This window comes from Pituophis catenifer, unplaced genomic scaffold, assembly GCF_029215685.1.
Source record: "Pituophis catenifer annectens isolate HBS135680 unplaced genomic scaffold, rPitCat1.0.hap2 SCAF_7, whole genome shotgun sequence".
Taxonomy (NCBI): Eukaryota; Metazoa; Chordata; class Lepidosauria; order Squamata; family Colubridae; genus Pituophis; species Pituophis catenifer.
The window spans coordinates 51,628-73,581 of NW_027256887.1; the positions used below are offsets into that span (position 1 = coordinate 51,628).

The 21,954-nt window shown below is 41.2% G+C and overlaps 1 protein-coding gene across 1 annotated transcript in view; it reads right to left on the minus strand.

Moving 5' to 3' along the window:
* PCLO (piccolo presynaptic cytomatrix protein) overlaps positions 1 to 21,954 on the minus strand; it is a 104,995-nt gene that overhangs the window by 37,999 nt on the left and 45,042 nt on the right. The window contains exons 6-9 of the mRNA XM_070947118.1: positions 19,787 to 21,771; positions 13,927 to 16,126; positions 10,014 to 10,150; positions 1,194 to 1,275 (exon numbers count right to left, since the gene is read on the minus strand). Of these exons, the coding sequence (XP_070803219.1) occupies positions 1,194 to 1,275; positions 10,014 to 10,150; positions 13,927 to 16,126; positions 19,787 to 21,771 (4,404 nt within the window). The remainder of the gene's footprint in view (positions 1 to 1,193; positions 1,276 to 10,013; positions 10,151 to 13,926; positions 16,127 to 19,786; positions 21,772 to 21,954) is intronic.

A 21,954-nucleotide genomic window follows, 5' to 3' on the forward strand; every position in this document is an offset into this window, starting at 1 on the left:
GTATTCCTGATATCAATGATTAGAGTCAAGAAATCTGTGACTTTTCTTTTGAGAAAATAAAATAAAATCCTACTAATAAAAAGGACTCTGAACATTTTTCTGTGGAATAGATATTATGATACCTTTTTTTCAATGGCAGAAATTCTAAATTACAATGGGAATCTTGTTCTGAACCATCTGTCTCTGTCTTAGATTTACATTGGCCAGAGCAGAAGTGGGCAATGGATGGGGGTGGGACGGGGTGGGGGGCTCTCTGGGAAGTGGAATCCAACCACATCCAGAGTCAGTTTCATGTGAGATGGGTGGCCATACAAATACGATCAATAAATAAATAAAGAAATATCATCTGAAGGGTTTTAGTTCCCCTTCAGCTTGCCTAAATCCAGAGATCCAAGGAAAAAAATCTGCTTAAAGATTTAAGAAAAAGCAAACCTTTTATAACTGGGGGTAACTACCAAAACATAAATCAAAACAGAATAAAACTACAACAAACACTAGTTTATACATTGTCTTATATTCACATAACCCCAAATATGGGCATAATCCTCATTCCTTAAGTACTGCTGCTTTGCTGCTTTCTAAAAATATAATTCATGGAAAAAGTTTTTCCCTTTGAAGCAGAACAAACAAAAACAACAGAGGAAAAAAAAAGGAAAAAAAAAAAGAAAAAACCAGAACAAAACACAGAAACCTGACACAACTCTGATATGCATGTTGTACATCTCTCCTAGGTCTTTAACCGCTACACCAAACTGGCTCTCTTCTCCAGCATTTCAGAGCATAAACTTTCAATCCAAATGAGGAAACAAATATGGAATGTCACATACCGTTCTTCATTAAGAAGCATGGGGTAGAAACCATTAAATAAATAAACCAATCTATAATCAGAAACTTTTAATGGACTGGTTTTTCAGTAGACCCTGTCTTCATTTAGTGACAGCAATCTATACCTTAAATCAGAAGTTAGAGAGAAAGACAAATCACTGGTTCTGCTGTCTTATTTAGACATTTTAACTAACGCTGTTCTGTCATACAGAGTCCTGTGCCTAATCCACTTCTACCATTCCCCTCCCCATTGCAGAATTTCAACCCTTCTCAGAAATGAATAATTCCTCCGTATGCAACTCAGTTACCCTGGCAACACATGTCCAGGCTCTCATAGAATCCAAGCTGGATAGTCTTGTTTATTTTACCTGAAACAGAGTGATCCTTTGGGTCGCTCAAGAGTTTCAGCCTTGCATGTGGGAAGGTGTACTGGATGGGCTTCCCAATAATCTAGAGAATACAAAATGCAAATGCGGATTAAAGATAAGACATATCCCCTAGGTAAATAGTTATTTTGAATTGAAGCATTAGTCTTGCAAACATTATGTTTGGAAATACACCCTGCCTCATTTTATTACAATGCAAGTACAACTATTTGTATTTGCAATTGCACCCACCACGGGAGCTAGTCCACTGCAATTGTGCGCAGTTGATCCCAAGGGTTAGGGTTAGGGTTACAGTCTCCGTTTCATGGTTTGAGCATCAGAAGCCAGTGAGTGCAGCTGATGGCTTTGGCTCTTTCATTCTAGCCTTTCAGAGAAAAATGGAATAAACCAGAGCACGCTGGAAGTCAAGGGCTGAACCTTCTAAGTTGCCTCTCTAGAGATGGGCATAAGTTCAGGTAAACACCTAAAAGCTGTTTACAACTTGGTACCAAAGTTTCGATGGTTGTCCCACCTGTAGTCACATGACTGCATTTTGGGAGCTTGGGCCACAACACCCGCCCTTTGCATTTATGGCCCTTTGCATCGTCCTGTAGCCATGTGACCACAATTTATGGACTGTTTGCTGTAAATCGACATTTACTTCTGGTTTCTGGCAAAAAACATCCCTACTGAACAATGGCTTTGCTTAATCACTGTGGTGTTCACTTAATGACCACCACAAAAATGGTCATACAATCATGTCAGTCATAGGATGGCCCACAAGGTGACTAACACAATTTACAACTGTAATTGCCAGGCTCAATAACAGTCATAAGCTGAGGTTGTAAATTGTAATATAAAACTGTCTGTATCTTCATGACTATTTGTAAGTATGAGGGTTACTTTCTTTTTAGTAGTCCTGGTTCTCTGGTTAGAATAATATTTAACCACAGATTAAAACAAATGTTTGTATCTAAATATCTAAATGGCTTTAATAAAAAAGTACAAAATCTGAATAATGATTAACTCTTCATATGCTTTTTCTACTGTAGCTTAAAAGTTCAGAGAATATTTTGGAACTGAAGAAGGGCCAAATACTTGCTAATTATAAATTCCTTTGTTCATGAAATATCCTCCCATGAGGTTCTTCAATCATCTCACATTGGTGTGAAAAGTTTAACTATCATAAATATTCCTTACACTTGCTGTACATGTTCAGAAAAAAACCCAAAGGGGTATATCCATGTCTGGGCCTTCTCTGTTTGGGTTGGTTCAATACTTTCGCGTGAAGGTTGCCACATCCATAGTTGGGCACTTTTGAATTAACCAGGCAAACACACTTGTTAGGACTGTCATGATCATTGTAAATCTTTGTAATAAATATGCCTATAAACCCAGCCTTCATGGGTATCCGGAGATCAATACTGTATTTTGATTGCCTGCAGCAAACGATGAAAATGGTGATTGGCAGGGTGAAGATAACTGACCCAATATATTTCTTGTGAATAGAAACTGAAGGTAATAAGCAAAATACATGGAAAAATGGATAGTGTTTTCTGTTTGAAAGCCTTTTTTGTTACAATACTTTAATCCGGGAAAACGCTATATAAATTTCTTATGGGTGCAGAATAATAAATACATTCTCCTACAACTACAGTCAGAGACTGGCTCACATTTAAGATGTAGGGAAATACTGAAAGATTGTTCCATGATTTTACATTAAGGTACCCATTTTTTATACTCTTTAACCCACAAAACAAAAATGAAAAATCTGTAAAGTTTCCTTTCCTATTTGTTATTCTATCATCTTTAAACAGAGAAGGAAGTAGCACAGTGTATTTTCCTAAAAAAACCCAAAACCATTCAATTTCATAATAGCCCACAGATAGACAAGGAAAAGAGCTGTGGCCTATTTTTTCCCCCAATGGCGACTTTCCAATCGCCAGCAAAGTTATAAAAATAAAATAAAAGCAATAATTATATTTTTAAAAATTAAAAATAAATTGGCCCCATCTACTTTGGGTTATTTCTCTTCTTGCACCAAGCCTGGCACAACTCCTATGCCGAGAGACATTATGCACCCTCAAACCAAGATGTTCTGCCTCTCAAGCAAAGGAAAGGAAGAGCAAGCTTACGCGGGCTCTTGCAACCTTAGCTGGGAAACTTATGACTCCCGAGGAAGTGGAGAGGCTTTTTTTCAGCACTTATGGATGTTTTCCCACCTCTCCTGAATAGTTAAAGTTGTCACCTCTTTATAGGAGAGGGCAACGCTGGCACCCCTGAAAGAAGCACTTCTCTATTCTCTTTTCAAAAGGGCTGCCTTGGTCTTCTTATACTCAACTACTATTATTCTACCTCTAAGCTCCTCAAAATCCTTGTGGAGAAAGAGCTAGAGAGAGCCACAGAAGAAGCAGATGATCTGAACTCGTGGACCCAAATCTTGGTCCTTCTGTGGCTCTGTGGATGAGGCATGATGGGACTTGGCTGGCCTGTCTTGCCAGAGAGTGGCTTTTGGCCCGGCTGGCCACTGGATTATCTGCGGCTACCAGACTGGGGATGCTAAGCACTGGGTCACAGCAGGGCTTCCCACTGGTTGCTTTGGCCTTGTGTTGGAGGTGCCCTGTAGCCTGATCTTTGCTCCTATGCTGGTTAATGCCCAATCTGAGGTTTTCATTGATCCAGGAGAAGGCATTACCCCAGCATAGCACCTATCCAGATCCAGCCTGGGTTGAATGGGGGGGAGGTGGAAGCAGTTGGGCCCCGGAGGGGGAGGAAACGCTTCAGACCCCACCTTTGTGAGCTGGAGAGGCTATTCATCACAAAGCCCTCTCGATTCTGGGATGAGGGCCCATTTTTGGTATCCTCCCTGCCAGAACTCAGGGAGAAGTCACCCAGGGTTACATGGAATGAATTGCACAGTCAATGCAAAAAGAAAATTATAAAATATAAAATAAAATGCCATGACCAACTGGAATGCCTACAGCAGCCTTTTCTGAGGTTAGGCACACTTAACTGTCAGCCTCCTTTTGGATTATTCTAATTTAATTTACATGAAATTAAATATTTTTGTGTCCTTGAAGATCACATAAGAATTTCAGTCGGTATGACATATAGCAGCCAAAATGGACAGTTTAAATATTGTCTTGTAATACTATTGCTTTGAAAGCTGTGTTGGCCATCAATACATCTTCCAATGAAATTAAAGTACTCTTGTAAAAAGCTAACTCTACATGAATGTTATGGTCTGCTGCAGATTGTTAAAAAAATAAAATTGAATGTATTAGATTCTGGAAAATACAAGGAAATTTAAAATGTTGCCCATATGTTGGATCAGAATCTTTAAGTATTGGATAGCACACAAGTAATAACTTGTTATGGTTCATCGCAAAGTCAGTCAGATGTTTAAACTAGATTTGGCATTTTTATTGTTATTACTGTAGGGGAAGAGCAAGCAGAGCTGGGAGGGGCAGAGTTAAATGTGTCATCAGTTTCGAGTTGTTATGTTGCCACAAATGGTCCAAGTCTAACCCCTCTTGAATTTTGTTGACCCTTATCTGGCATAGATTTAGTACTGAACTTTAGTTGATTGGATTCTTGTGTAGAGACATAAGCAATAAATTCTTTTGGATTGCAATAGGATCAATAGGTTGTATTTTTGTAACAACAGGGTCTACTGAGCTGAATGTTTATTGGGACCAATCGTGGGAGAAGTTTGCATTGGGAAATAATATTGATCAAGTTTGTCACAGTTCCTTTTTTACTTGTACAGTGGTTCTGAGATGCAATAGCTGGATGGGAGACTACCAGGTAATCCAAGGATAGAGTTTAGAGTGAAAAATTGAAATAAACTTCCCAGCAGGTGTCAATGAATAAATCACTTCCCTGGATGGTCAGTTGATGTCCCCTGGAAGACACTGAATGGCTGAGTTCTCTTTGAGAAAAAATGCTTCCAATTTTCTGATCTCTTTATGGTCTTTGGTTGTTACTGATAAATTGCTTATTGAATGAAACCAAAACAAAGGTTTGATTTCAAAAAGGCCTTTCAGGAGACAACTGAGAAATGTCTCTGCAATCTGAGCCAGAACAATTGTTCAGAGGGAGAGATCAAAGTGAATCTGTTGAATCTTCTGTCCTAAATGGCACATTCAAGAAAACATTCAGGTCCATTTGTCTACGCTCCAACCTCTGCCCCTCGGTTTCTTCTTAAACTAAGAAATCCTCTGTATGTCCAAATGACATTTCCAACATCCTAACTGCATGATCTTTCTGGAACTGTTTTTTATACATGTGGATTATTGGAGGGGAAATTAGGTGTGTATGGTGATGGAAAGAGGGGAATATGTTATTAATGTAGGAACCGCTGTGGTTTACAGTGATGCTTCCGAATTTTTTTTTTTAAAAAAATTGGGCTGTACACTTTGCAGAGAGGCGCATGGATGCTTGCGTTTGCTTGTATTTATTTATGCTTATTTGGGATCCTTGTTTGTTTAGGTGTCTGGTAGTAGAAGGTTCATTAGCTTTGCTGCTGTAGCTGAGGCAGAAAAACAAGAGAGTAAAAGCAACGGTCTCCAAACAAATGTTACTTGTTTTCCAATTCGTGAATGTTGTAAAAAATCTAATGCACAAATATATCACTTATGCAATCCGCCTGTTATTATCTGCTTACATAAGTAACCTTATAGCAAGATCTCCTGTTCCATTTAATACATTTTTCGACACGGTAGCAGAAGCAGCCCTGTGACAAGAGAATTTACCAGGCAAGGCAGTTGACGAGCCAGGCTTTAAAATGCAAAATCTGCAGAAGGGCTGCCTTCAATTCACTGCTTAGGTCACGTGATGCAGAAATGCTCAGCTCGACTCATAGGTAATTCCTATAAAAATAGGAATTTCCCAGACCTTGGCTTAGTTTACATTGGCCTGCCAAAAACATTGCCGTTCTAGATAGCTCTGAATAAAAAGATTTCATGAATGTTTTCATTTTTTTGTGAAATACGGCCTCATTTTCTGATAATTCCTCACTTATCTAAACAAGAGGAAAGTCTTTCCTTTTTGTCAGAGCTACACATTGGCGAAAGCCAGGAAAGAGATGAAGCACAAGACAAGGGGGAACGATTTTTTTTAACTGCCCAAAATTGAAACCACTGCATTGAAAGTCCTTTTGATAAAATACTAACTCCAAATCAATATTTGGATATTTTATGTAATTTGTTGATGTTGCCCATCAAAGAGATGTTAAAACAGATTTTATTTTTTAATCTTACTTATGGATTGTTGTAGTTCCCACAAAAACATCTGCTAAAAATAATAACTAGTTTATAAGCCTTCTTTATAACAGAAACTAACCATGCAGAATGTGAATTTGTTCATATATAACAACTTCAATTGCTGTAGCACAGAATTTAGCTCCTTATCTAGAAATTTCAGAATAGTGAACCTTTAGCAGGAAACAGTTCAGGTGCCTACTGGGACCAACTGAAGTGATTTATGATTAGTGGAGCATTCAGTTCCAAGCTCTAAGGAGGACCTCAGGGGCAATGGAAAAGTAGATATGTGGCTGATTCAATCCCACAACTAGAGCACACACTCACAAATGCTTGTTGTTGGACTATTACTGGATTTCCCCAACAATGCCAGTCCAGACACTCCAATGCAGTATTGGCTAACCTTTTTGGGACCGAGTGTTGAAACGGGAGCACGCGCATGTGCATGGGGGAGCACCATAAAATGGAAGAGCAGTTCCCCGGTGCGCATGCGCATGCATGCAAAGACCAGTTGGCTGGCACGCATGCGCTCACCGGAAACCAGAAGCTCAGTTTCCAGGCATGCACATGCACACCAGGGAGCTGCTCTTCTGGTTTCCGGTGCTCCTGAGTACATGAAGATTAGCTGGCCAGCACACATGTGCACCCTGGAACCCAGAAGAGCAATGGGCGACGGCTGGTGTGCCTGGAGAGATGGCTCTGTGTGCCACTTCAGCATGCATGCCATAGGTTCGCCATCATGGCCTAATGTATTCCTGCTTCTGATTAAAATATTTGGGACACATCTGCATTGCATAAATCTAATTATTGGCATTATTATCCATTTATTTTGCCAGCAGTAGGGGAGAACCATTTTAGAGTCCAATCTGGGCTATTCACAAGGACCAGAGGTGTGGTCTTCTGAGTGTTCAGGCCAGTGGTGAAATGTAAAATTTGTTACTACTGGTTCTGTGGGAGTGGCTTGGTGGGTGGGTGGGTAATGTGACTGGGTGGGCATGGCCAACTTTTTTTTTTTTACTTTTTAAAAGCATTTTCATACCGGTTCCAGAGAACCGGCAGTAAAAAAATGCCTAAAAAGTAAAAAAAAAAAAAAAAAAGTTCCAACGATCACGCGTTGCTCAGCTGATCATCGGAACTTTTTTTTTTTACATTTTATAATAAAATCCTTATTAGAATATATATTTCGGTTTTCTTTCTTTAAAGTATACAGCATGGAAAACAAGATCCATCCGTCTCTAATTAAGTGCAATTACCCCAGGGGGGGAACGGGGCTGATTTACGCTCTGACAATGGTAGGAGAAGATGGTTTGATAACATTTTTACCGGCAGTTTATCTCACAGACGAACAAAGGAAATATAAATCAGGAAGTTAGAAAAGAAAGAATATGGACATGCACAGTAGCTCAAAGTTTTCACAAGACTAGTCTTATCTCTGTTGCTATAGATACGTGATAAAGTTCTCTGGCAGACTACCGTAACGCTCAGAATGGACGCTCGGCTGACAAACACATAACACAGTGACATTTTACTACTGGTTCAGCGAACCAGTAGCCTTTTTTACTACTGGTTCGGGTGAACCGGATCAAACCGGGAGCATTTCATCCCTGTTTCAGACTCGTGCTAGAGCCCACCCTCAGGGAACTTCTGTGAGAGAAGAGAGAGGTTCCCTGAGGAAGGGCTCCAGCATGAATCCAAAAACTCAGAAGATTAAATCTCTGGTCCCAGTGACTGACCCAGATTGAATCTGGCAATATTATCCTGGGACTCGTAGATTTGCATTTATTTGTGAGAACTATTTTATTTTGGTCTTCTTAATCAAAGCACTTGATGTTAATTCTCTTAGGTGCAGGTCAGTGTGAGAACCATTAAAAACTGTATTAGCAAATTATCGTCCTGTCTCCAACCTTCGCTTTGTTGCAAAGGTTGTTGAGAGTGTGGTTGCACGACAACTGCCTCAGTACCTGGATGAATCGAATTATCTAGATCCGTTCCAGTCGGGATTCAGGCCCGGGTACAGCACAGAGACAGCATTGGTCGCATTGGTTGATGATCTCTGGAGGGCTCGAGACAGGGGTTGCTCCTCAGTCCTTGTCCTATTAGACCTCTCAGCGGCTTTTGATACCATCGATCATGATATCATGCTGCACCGGTTGGAAGGGTTGGGGGTGGGGGGCACTGTTCTACAGTGGTTCTCCTCCTTTCTCTCTGACCGGTCGCAGTCTGTGTTGACAGGGGGGCAGAGGTCGACCCCGAGGCCCCTTATATGTGGGGTGCCACAAGGATCGGTCCTCTCGCCCCTTCTATTCAACATTTATGTGAAGCCGCTGGGTGAGATCATCCGTGGTTTTGGGGTGAAGTACCATCAGTACGCTGATGACATCCAGCTGTACATCTCCACCCCAGACCACCCCAATGATGCCCTCGAGGTGATGTCCCGGTGCCTGGAGGCCGTACGGATCTGGATGGGGAGGAACAAACTCAGACTCAACCCATCCAAGACCGAGTGGCTGTGGTTTCCGTCGTCCCGATATAGTCAGTTGGCGCCATCTCTGACTATTGGGGGCGAGTCGTTGGCCCCCACAGATGGGGTTCGCAACTTGGGCATCCTCCTGGACTCACGGCTGTCTTTTGAAGAGCATATGACGGCCGTAGCCAGGAGGACTTTTTATCAGGTTCGCCTGATTCGCCAGTTGCATCCCTTTCTGGATCGGGACTTGTTACGCACGGTCACTCACGCCCTTGTCACCTCATGCCTGGATTATTGTAATGCTCTCTACATGGGGCTCCCCTTGAGAAGCACCCGAAGGCTCCAACTGGTCCAGAATGCGGCCGCGCGGGTGGTAATGGGAGCAATGTGGCGCTCTCATGTAACCCCCTTCCTGCGCGAGCTGCACTGGCTCTCAGTGGTCTTCCGGGTGCGCTTCAAGGTTTTGGTTACTATCTTTAGAGCGCTCCATGGCTCAGGACCAGGGTACTTACGAGACCGCCTCCTGCCACCAATAGCCTCTCACCGACCAGTTCGCTCCCATAGAGAGGGACTCCTCAGGGTGCCGTCGGCCAAACAATGTCGACTGACGGCCCCCAGGGGGAGAGCCTTTTCTGTGGGGGCACCTACCATCTGGAACGGGCTTCCCCCGGAGTTACGAAACATCCAAGACTTACGCATTTTCCGCCGAGCCCTGAAAACATTTCTATTCCAACAAGCTGGTCTGGCCTAACTCTCCCTTTTTAATTGGCTTTTAAACTGTCTTTTAAATTGGGTTTTAAACCTCTTTAGATAAATTTGGATGTTTTTTAATCTTTGAGCCTAAATTACTTAATCTGTTTCTTAATAGTTTTTAACTTCTATATGTATTTGTATTTATTATGGCTGTTCACCGCCCTGAGTCCTTTGGGAGTAGGGCGGTATACAAATATGAAAAATAAAATAAAATAAAATAAATAAAATAAAAAGAGCTGCAAAGGCCTAAAATACTTTTTGCGAAATGACTGGAGAATGGAGTTTTCTTGAAATGGACTTTCTTAAGCAATGTTCTTGATCAAAAAGAAATAGCGTTCTTACTTGGTCCTGATGTTGGCTCGGTGGTCTTGAGTGGGCTAACTTATCTGGCAGCCTTCTGTCAAAAGCAGGCCCATTCTCCAGACGGGGCTCCCGAGGTTTGTCGAACCAATCTGTTTCTTCCCGACGCAGGTGGTAGGCTTTGAAAACCAAGGACACAGCATAGACTCTGAGTAGGAGATGTGAGAAGACTAACAATCTTGGATGCGCAGTCAACATGCACAGAGCAGCTCATACCTGGGCATGCATTGCAAAGCTAAAATAGCACACAAAAGATGAAGCGGACAAATATAAGTTAGGCGCAAACACAAATGGGCGATGCCCAATTAAGACTGTGTAGTTATTAGAATAACTTAAGGCCCTTTGGCCTTTAGTTACTTAAATATTTAACACTTCTGAATTGGTTTTTGTTGGCAGGTGGCTTCATAAACATGTGCTTAAGTGTTTAAAGACTGTCTTTTACCTGCATTTCAAACATAGCCACTAATATCAGAATATGGTATGTCCCAGTTGCATTCGATGTAGCTAGTGGCTGTGATAGTAGATGGGGAAAACCTTGGGTGTCAATTTTCAGAGTTCAAGCGTTACTTACCTTCAGGGCTAATTTTATGGAAATGATGCATTCATGCCCACAATGGGCTTGGAAGTATATTTTAACATAACTTTAAAAATGTGTTTCCTGCTTTTAGCACATTGGTGACATTTATATAAATATTGGTGATCCACTGATTTTAAATGCTAGGACAACCTACAAACAGATTCAACCAATCATTTCTACTTTCCTCTTTTTCCTATAATAAAAAACTACCTTTAATTAAATACCGTATGTTATGTAGTGTCTAAACCATTATCCATCGCAGCGTTTCTCAACTTTATGATGGCTGGGGGATTCTGGGAATTGAAATCCACCTATCGTATCTTAAAGTTGCGAAGGCTGAAAAACACTGATGGACAATATGTTGTCCTGTTGTGCAGCAGTTGGTTAAGTGAACCATGGTCCTTGAGTTATAGGCAGGCCCTGAGATCACATTAACCAAATTTGGAGATCAAATGTTTTGGTGCCACCAACATGAGAACCAGTTTGGGGCCGTGGTTGCAGTAGAAATCAGGAGGCTGTTGAGTTCTAGACCCACCTTAGGCAGGCTGGGTGACTTTGGGCCACCCTCTCACAGCTGAACCTACCTCAAAGGGTTGTTGTTGACAGAAAAATAGGAGAAGGCAGGAGTATTAAAGATGTTAAGATAAGAATATAATAACAAGAAGATTTCTCAGGTGTTTAAATTGTTTTAATGTTTACTTCTGAAAATTTTCCAGACAGATACTTATTGCTGATATTGAATTCTTGAGGACAGATTCTGAGGGGGAACCATATAGTTCAAAAAAATTAAACTATAAAAATCACCAATCTTTCTATCTGCTTACATAGATTTAATTTTAAAAAATAGTGATTTGAAGACTAAATTTTAAAAGTGTAATCTACATAAATATAATATATGTTTGATAATTCCTCTACTTTTAATATTACAAATGTTACTGCAGTTATAGACCAACATTAATAACAAAACCAAAACAAATTGTGGTAACAGGGCATGTAATCATGGCTCAAGCTAAAAATCAAACATATACTAAGATATTCAGAAACATAAATAATATAGAAATAAACAGAAAAAAAACAGATTATTAAACACAACATTAACATTGTATGGTGTGTGTTACAGATACATACATGTGTGCAGTTACACACACATTAATGTTGTGTTTAATAATCTTTTTCCTGTTCTATCCATATGTATGTATGTGTGTATGTATCAGACACACACACAATCTCTCTTTCTATATATATATATATATATATATATATATGCATATTCTTTCTAGCCAGGTTTTACCTATGTAAACTTAGTTGTTCTTCAGCCCTAGGTTCTGTGAAATCTCATTCACAAGTTCTTGGGCCCTTTTTCTGCTGACAAACTGCAACTCTGTGTTGCTTCCTGGGAGAAGGAAGAATCATGTACATATATAATATGTACATGATTCTTTGAACACATACATATATATATGTATGTGTTCAAAGAATCACATGTGCAGTTGGAAAATGAAAAGATCTGCCTTCTTAACTAGAAGCATTTGTTTCTCATAATTGCCTCTGAAAGAGGACTCAGTACTGATACCTATGTGGCTCTGATGAAGTAGACTAGCAATTCTTTTAGTAATAAGAAAACTGTAATTTACATCTCTATAATAATCACAGAAAAAGAAGACATGGATCAAATTTACAGAGTATAATTTACTGATTATTGAGAGCAAGCTAATAGACTCCAATTGCCAGGATTATCTTTCTTACTGCTCTTATAGACTGAGATAATAGCCTGCAATACCTTTTAGTAATTTTCATAATAAGGCTAACATAAAAGCATCCACCATCAGGCGATTTCTCAGGATTTCTGAGATTACAGAATTGGGCAAAAGAGTTTTTCTAAGTTGCAGCAATGATATCAAAATCTGTATCTGCTTTACCACATAATGTATTTATCTGCTTCAATAAAACAGGATCCCTATGCATTTTTCCCCAGTAAAAAGCTGGGTATTTTTATGGTGTTGGTGATACTTCTTTAGTATAGTTATATTTATTGTAAACTGGGTCTTGGGCCTTATAACAATCTTGATCAAATCTTCAGCTCTACCTGCATTCAGTTAAAGTGGATATATAAGCATAACACTCAGATATAGTAACACTGCCAGTGAAATATTATATGGCTCCTTTAAGATTTAGAGCCTGTAGACAGAGATCAAAAAAACATTTTTTAACAAGTTGATCTGGCTTCTACAGAGTAAGTGAAGTGGCATGTAGTAATGCAACAAAAATCTGCCCTGATATATGCTTAAAGTTCAGTGTTTGTATTCATTCTTTTAAATTTCTAGCCTTCCAAAATAGAAAAGATTTTACTGGGTCAACAGAGAAAAACTGAAGATGACCAATCTACCTGCTGCCTAAGAAATTACAGATCAGGTTATGTATCTGTATGCAAGTGATACCTTCAGTTCTTGCCCATCGATAAACCCCAATCAACTCATTAGTTTAATTCATAGTGAGGGGATTCCACACCCATTCATTGATTGTTTCATCTTAACTGAGAACTCCACTTTTCCACACCTTAAAACCGCTGTCGTAGTTTCTCATTCGAAGGCTTTGCTGAACAGCTTTCTCATAGCAGTCAGGCCCAAGTCCCCTTCCTCTCGGCTACAGGCCCAGCATCGCGACCTCCAAAAGGGGCCTGCAGAGCAAGAGGGGACGAGAGCTGATCCGCCACCCACTGCTGTTGGGTGGCGGATCCACTGTAATCCGCTGCTTAGAGGGAACAGGTGTTTTTGTCCCTCCTGGGATCCAGCTCTACCTGCAACCATTGGCCACCCTTCTCTTAGACCTTGGTAATTCAGGGACAGGTGACAATAACATGTTACGGCAGTGCAAGCAGGCAAGGGGACTGAGAGCAAACGATGCTTGAAGCTCAGAGATAAGGGAGTTAATGGTGCAATTGCGTTTAATCAAGATTTTGTGTTGATTAAGTTGTTACAATCAAAAATGTGCTTTCTCATTCTTAACAACAGTGCCCTGAAGACCTCTCCTGCTAAACCAGTCCATGGGGAAAAAACTTTCTGAAATTACCAGCAAAGAGCAAAGAAAAATGCACATGCAAACAAAAGTGACAAAATGCAAGTCTGCCAATATACAGTGAAGTCAGCATGCTGAGAAGAACATGCCTACACACTCCAGACATATTTACATTTACAAAAATGTAGACAGGTGGTTTTTTAAAAAGTCACCCTAGTTCCCAACAGATGTTGAAATCAGACACATGCATAAAATTAGGGTTTGTGCTGTGAAATGGAGAAGGCAGCCTGAAGTCTGGTTTACCTTCACTATCTGACATGGCATGCTGGAAGTCGTCCATGAAGAAGGCAATATCTCGATCATAGCCTCGAGCGCGTGACTCCTCCCTCATGTGCTGCTGGACTTCGGGCAAGGAATGGCTTGAGCCAAACTGATCCCTGGTGTCTGCAGATATGGGGGGCAGCGGCCCAGCAGCCGCTCTGGCCATCCCCATTGGCTGCCCCACTGGACTTAATGGACTCTCTTCTTCTGAGTTCTGTGCGACTATTGGAATCCTCCCTCTGCTTTGACTTATGGGTAGACTGGTAGGCTTAGTTCTTCCAGAAGGAGCTGCATGGCTGAAGGAAACATCGAGGGGTTCGGTTTCCTGGGCTTTCAACCTTAAAGAAGAGCTGGAAGAATCTCGTTTTAGTGACAGGTCAAGCCCGTAGACAGAGGATGGCCTTGAGGATGGTCTAGATCTGGTAGCACTGGCGTAAGATTTGTCCACCTCATCCTGCAAAGCTGACCTCATGGTGACGCTCAGCGCTGCTCCAAGACTCGTTCCCAGGGAATGAGACAAAGTGGGAGTGATGTACTTCTGCTGGTCTGTAATGTTTTTCCGAAGGCCAAATGTTATGTCATCTTGGAGAAGTTTTGCTTTGGAGGGGATGCTCCCAACTGAAGAGGTGTTGGAAGTCAAATAAGTCGAATAATCAAGCTCAAGGTCTCTGCTTTCCTGAATGGGTGAAAATTTAGATAATTTGGGATCCATCAAAGCCTTTTTATGTTTGGACTGCTTCTGATAAAGAAGGGCTGCTGGAAGCTGCTTGGCAGCTTGCTTTTCTAGAGTGAGCCTGCTTATGCTGTATTTCTCAGATTTGGGGAAATGTCTGTAGTTCGTATCTGCATGATAATAGTGGGAGAGGCCAGCTAAGTGATCCATGCTTTCTGCGCCCCTTCGGAACTCCTGCTTGATCTGATGTTTCAGAAGTTTCAGTTCATAGGGATCCTCCATTGAGTCTTCATCGGTCTTCATGTAGCTGTGCAGCCTGGAAGATGTTTGCAGGGATGAAAGGAAATCCGGGACCTCTTGCACTCTTCGGGCCTCGGTGGTCCGAAGGAGCCTATCGGCTTTGCCAAGATCCTTTTCGTGCAGCCCATAGGCAGAACTCAGAGTTGGAGCTTCTTTGGTGAGATCCCTCATATCATCCAGCAGCACATAACCACGTGTGCTGTGGTGCTCAAGGTCTGCATAGAAGGAGTCACCAGAGGTGCTAGAAATGGGGCTGCTGGCCATGCTGCTCCTCTCGTCCAGTCCCAGCCTCAGATCCAAAGTGCTATACTTGCTGCCCAGATGAGCCACTGAATAGGCGCTATCAGAGGACGCGGGTGCTATCATGAGAGACGGGTTGCGGATGATGTCATAGTTTGTTGTTATCTTGGGTTCCATGTATAATGAAGTTTGCCTTGCCTTTTGCGGGATCATCATCAATGGAGAGGAGAGCTGATAGGAAGGTTGTAAAGTTGGTGGGGGTTGAGCCTGAGGAGGGAAGGACACCGGCACCACGGTTTGGGTCTGGTAAGGCGAAACCTGCTGTTGATATAAAGGCTGCTGCTGCTGGTAATGAGATTGCTGCGTGTAGGGAGTGGGTGCCTGAGTAGGAAGGGCAGGGGAAGAGTATTGGTACTGCGTGTAAGGACTTGTAGGAGTTGCAAACTGAGTTTCTGATTGTGTCTGGGGCGGTATGAATTGGTCAAATTCTGTTTGGGGTGCAGTCCTCGGTCTTTCCAGGCCATGCTGGGATTCTGCCCTGGCCGGCCGGGTGCTGCTGACTTCACTATCGGACATATAATCCCGTTCCTCCGCTACCCCTTGCAAGTAGGCTCTCTCCCTCTTCTCTCTTTCCTTGAGCAGGGCTTCCTTGCGTCGGTTTATGCCCATTTCCAGATACCGGAGTTTTGCGTCTATTTCTTTTTCTTCCTCATCAAGCTCTGCTTGTTTTTTGCGAAGCTTAGCAGACTCTCTTTCTACCAAGTCTAGTTCTCTGTCTATATCCTGGAGGATTTTAGCTCTGGCCATTGTGTTGCTTCTGCATATCCTCCGGCGTGAAACTGATCCCACGGTGGAGAAGGCCGGTTGTGTTCCTGCCGAAAGGTCCTCGGGAGGCGGGTTGGGTAGTGTTCTCTTGACCTTCTTCTGCAGTCCTGATGATGCTGTGGCACCCGAAGTCTCTTTGGCTTGCTGCACACACAGAAACAGAGAAGATACATTGTTTTGGAAACGGATAGCACTACGTGTCACCCGTCAAGTATTTCAAAATACATGATACAATTTACTGAGCTCTTATGGAGCTCAGTATTAAAGAATGAAGTGTTTATCATTGTTCTAGACAGTTTGAAAAGTGAACCAATAAAATTCATAAAGAAGGGATCTACAGTTTCTTTTACCCATTAAGCAGAATTGACCTGCCATGCCAGAAGCAATGTCTTCGTATCGGGAACTGGAGAGCCAGCACTATGGAAAGACTCTTTATTGGATTTATTGAACAATTTGCCTTGCCCTTATGGGATTTATTGAACAGTTTGCCTTGCCACTGCTGGGAACAAGAAACTGGATAAGGAGACGTCTGATACTGCAGTGGGACAACAGAATCAATTCATGACCTGATCATCCATAATATTTTAGGCCTGCAGCAATCCTTGTCTTTTACCAGAACGTAAGATTGTTGTGCAAATTGAAGAGACTAGGGTGCCACAAAAAGTGTGATTTTGCCTGCTTTATTCAACTGCCAAAACAGCATCAATGCCTACAAAAATTTGAGCATATATACTAGAAGTGGAACAACAGAGAGAAGATTAGCATTAGGCAATATCGATGAAGAAACACTTCCCATGAGTGACAGGAATATGCTTTACCTACTTTCAATTTATACATTCTAGAAACCATGTCTAATGGGAATACTCCATTCTGGTTTGTATCTTACATACAATTTCCATTGAAGATAAGTAATGTTAAACAGAACACACAAAAAAGGAGAAAAACACTAAGCCAAAATAAAAGTTTAAAACAATTAAATGCCTGACATAAGAAAATTAAAATCCAATACCCCAATACCATTCACTAGACCAGACTACACTTTATCACTGCAAATCACCCTTGTTTCTAATAGCGTTCATTCAGCAGACTTCATTGTTCATTGTTCAGACTTTTTATTGTTTTTTGCTTTTAAAAGTTCTTCATATGTATATTTTTGTGCCTACTGTATTCTATTTTTAGTATTTATGATTTTTAAAAATGCACACAAAATGTTGGGATTAAAAACCCCTTCTGGAGGTAGATTGAGGATTATATTACAAAATTCTGAGAAGTAGAGGGGAGGGAAACGTATATGTTTAAAACTACATATTAGTTTGGGACAACTGAATCAAATTGATTTGTTTGAAATACAGAATGAATCTGGCCCATATTAGCTAAATAAAACTAATTTCTCAAATACAAATTAGATGGTTTCTGACATCATATCTTCTCACTGGGGCATGATTCAAGAATATAAACTTCCATTGGAAAGTAATGGTTGTTTCATAGATGTAAATCTTTCTAAATTGTGGCAAGTCCCATATTCAACTTTCAACATTTGGTTAGGATAAATCACTGGAGATACATAAGAGATGTATCATCTGTGCCAGAATTTCTTTAATCATTTCCCAGAAAATACCATCCAGTCACTCTGGATCAATTCACTAGTTTCTGGGCTTTTTTTTTTTTTTCTCTTCTGGCAGCCAGCAGACCCTTTGCTGCCCATTGGGAGACTAAAATAGATCTATTTCGGCCTTATAAGGCCTCATCAGTTAGCCACACCCTCATCTCATGTATCCTCCCTGTAAAGGTACAATATTTGTTTTTCTTTCTTTTTCGTAGGAAAAAGAAAGAAAAACATATATATATATATCTGTGTGTGTGTCTGTGTCTGTGTCTGTATATATCTATATCTATGTAGGTCTTTGGTTATTCGGGTTTTCTCCCGCATAAAATTGGAAGTGTCTTGCCGAAGTTTCAACGAAGTCTCATTTGTCATCTTCAGGCTGGTGTTTTCGACTTCGTGCTTCTAGATATGTGTGTATGTATGTATGTATATATATATATATATATATATATATATATATATATATATATATATATATATATATATATATAGGTCTTTGGTTATTCGGGTCTTCTCCCACGTAAAATTGGAAGTGTCTTGGTGACGTTTCGACGAAGTCTCATTCATCATCTTCAGGCTGGTGTTCTCGGCTTCGTGCTTCCAGGAGCAAAGACCTACATACAAACACCCGCGAAAACCTGAGAAAACACACACACACACATATATATATATATATATATATATATATATATATATATATATATATATATATGCATATTCTTTCTAGCCAGGTTTTACCTACGTAAACTAAGTTGTTTTGCAGCTCTGGTTGTGTGAAATCTCATTCACAAGCTTCAGGGCTTTTTTTCTGTTGACAAACTGCAACTCTGTGTTGCTCTCTGTGTTGCAGTTTGTCAACAGAAAAAAAGCCCTGAAGCTTGTGAATGAGATTTCACACAACCAGAGCTGCAAAACAACTTAGTTTACGTAGGTAAAACCTGGCTAGAAAGAATATGCACATAAAAGCCTACGAAAAAGAAAAAGACATATATATATATATATATATATTCTTACTTCTTCATAGGATTTATGTGTGTTTTTCCTCTAGCCAGGTTTTTCCTACGTAACCAAGGTTTTTTTGCAGCCAAACCTTGGTTACGTAGGAAAACCTGGCTAGAGGAAAAACATATAGATAGATAGATAGATAGATAGATAGATAGATAGATAGATAGATAGATAGATATAGATATAGATATAGATATAGATATAGATATAGATATAGATATAGATATAGATATAGATATAGATATAGATATAGATATAGATATAGATATAGATATAGATATAGATATAGATATGAAAGATTGGAGACCGGATAGAAATTGATGATCTCTTAAGGAGCGGGTGCACATTCTCCTCTTTCAAGGCCAAGGGGGCTTTGAGACCCACTCAAAGAAGCAGAAATCACTGCATGGATCCCATGACAGATCACCTCCCACGTGGCCTCACCTGCATCTAACATATTGATGGCTGAGTTTACAATCTGGAGCACCCTATCCCCTTCCATGGGAGGCACGGCTGGAAGCTCCCTCCAGAAATCCATACTGGACTCCAGGCACCTCCATTGGACCTGTTCACAGAGCAGATCTGAGTGACATTGCCTGCCAGATAGCAAGGATACTCTTCACACAATGATCTCCAAAATATTCCACTTCTGATTATGGTGATTTTTAGCTCATAGGATGACCTCAGCTGGACCCAACTTAACATTCTTGGAGAAGTAGAACACACAAAACCAAAAAGACTGATACTGAGCAAATCATTGGCAACTTATCTTTTCTGCAAATACGGTAGATGTGCTCCATATATTCCATGTGTTTAAGGAACCATACTTAATTACAATCCCTTTACTATACACAGAGAGGAGAAAAAACTTAGAAAGAAAAAGGCTAGTGTATATACAAGTGTGCCCTTATGATGTGAATACATATAAGTTTTTAAAAATAGACCAAATGTACAAAGAAAAATGTTGGTAAGTTAATTATGTAAAGAAACGACTACAGTATATCTCTTTTCAACTTTAAATAAAGTAGATATGGATAAAGTAAACTTATCCTAGTTTCTAACATGGCAGGCCTTCATTTCCAAAACCATTCATTAAACATTTCATCTACTCCAGTGAGTTAACAAAGCAATGCTCATTACTACAATGTATAGCACAACAATTCAGTGTCAACAGGTGAAGAAAGTGTTCTTACCAGGAAACCATCCGCATACTGGAAATGAGCTCTGGAGAGGAGATCTTCAGCCGTGGGGCTCAGAGGCTTCGGGTCTGACAAAGTACGCTGGATCCCCTTGGCAGACTCTGGGCTCAGCTGAGCAGCTGTGGGCACGTCGGCACGAAGCATTTTCTGAGAACTAGTATCTTCAGCCATCAGCTTCTCATAGGGCACAAAGGCCGACTCCATGACTGCAGCTGGAGAAACAGGTGAAATGGGAGAATAGAGGACTTTGGGAGATTTAGGAGCTGAAGGAGCTACCTGAAGGGTGTTTTCAGGATGAAGGTGGGATGAATAGCCTATTTCTAATGGCGTTGGGCGCTTTTTATCTTTCTGAGGGGAAGTGGCTTTATGATACGGGGGACTCTGGGTGTCTGAATCTGTTTCTGTCTGACATCCCAAACTTCCTCCTTTGTACGTCTTTTCTGGAGCTGAAATGTGTTTGACTATTTCTATCTTTGCATCTAACTGGGCCCTAACCGATGGAGTCCTTATTGTTCCGACAGGTTCAGTTTGTACAGATATCTCTGCCACGGTCTGTACCGCAATACTGGAGACCTTGGAAAAGGGTTTACCCTTATCCACTTCCACACTCCCTTCATATTTCCCTACACGGGTCTTTCTTCTTGATCTATTGGTGGGATCCCATTCGTCTTGGTCCTCATCATCTGTTTGAACACTTGTATCAACACTCTTTTTGGTTCTGCGTCTCCTGTCTGCATAGCCTAAGTCTGCACTATCCTCATCATCCGTTTGGACGCCGCTCTCCACTATCTTTTTAAGACCCCTGGGTTCATCTTCAGTGCCTTCATCGTGTTCCCCATAAAGGCCATGCAGCTTTGGTGTGGAACTCTTCTTTTTTAGTTGCTTTTCCTCTCTCACATCCACATCTTTAAGAGATAGCTCAGAAACAGAACTTAAGGTTCCTGGCTTGGGAACATACTGAGTCATGCCCTCCGATTGGACAGCGTACCAGCCTTGGCTGTCTGGAATTTCTATCCCCAGGAGAGCAGAGGTAGTGGTGATCACCTCCTCACCAGGCCAGAACTGGCTGCTTGCAGCGTATTGGCCATCGAGGAAGACTTGATCTGTGGTCGTTTTTGGGGACACCATTTCAGAAGGATCGTAATTATATTGATACATCTGGTGGATTTTTTGCTCTTCTAAGTGCTGGTGAAGCTGCTGTTGAAGTTGTTGAATTTGTTCGATATGTAGCTGCTGCTGAGCCAATGTTTCTTGTCTCATCATGAACTGAGCCTGCCTCTCTTCTTCCTGCTGATAGAGAAGGTGGTGCTTCATAGAATGCAGTTCCTCGAGCTTCTTTTGAACCATGAATTGTTCTTGTTCTCTAAACCTCTGTATTTCTTGACGTTCCCATTCTAGCTCTTCTGCAAAGCGCTGCTGCTTCAGTTTTTCAAGCTCCAGAAGCTCACGTTCTATGTCCAAATGCTGTTGCTTGTCTTCTTCGGTGTCAATGAGAACTGTTCCTTCATCTTCAATTCCATCTAGGAAGGCTTCAGAAGCTGTACTGAAGACAGGCAGTGTTGGCTCAGTGGCAATAGCTTCTAGAGGGAGAGGTTGTATCCCTGGGTCAATGCCAGGAACGGAAGTGTCTTTTTCAGAAGCTATGGTTGTCAAAAACTGCAATGAGCTTGGGAGCGCCTGGCTCTGTGGCAAGCTTGGCAAGGAAGGCACTGAATCAATGGCATGAAGAGAAGGCAGGTCTCGGACTGAAGTGCTGAAAATAGAGCCAGGCTGTGTGGTGATAGCAAATGTAGATGGGATCGGAGCTGCCACTGAGGAGTAAACCACCCCGTTGGAGGATCTCAACACACTTCCATAGGGGGCTCCTAAGGAGGAGACCATTCTTGCTTGGGAATACTGAGGTGCACTAATGCCAGAAATCACATGCCGGCTCTCTGGATATGGATCAGAAATCTTGCTTGAATAATCCATAATTTCACCTGAAATTATAGGGGAAAGTTATAGTCCAGTCCCCCAAAACACTGTCTTTAATTTTGGTGTGGATTCTGAAAGGCAGCCTACAGAGATGAATGATAAATATGAGCAATAAAGCGGGAAGGAGCTGCATGCAAATCTTCAACATTTTATTGGGCAGGAGAGGAAGAAAAAAAGAACATTTTCTG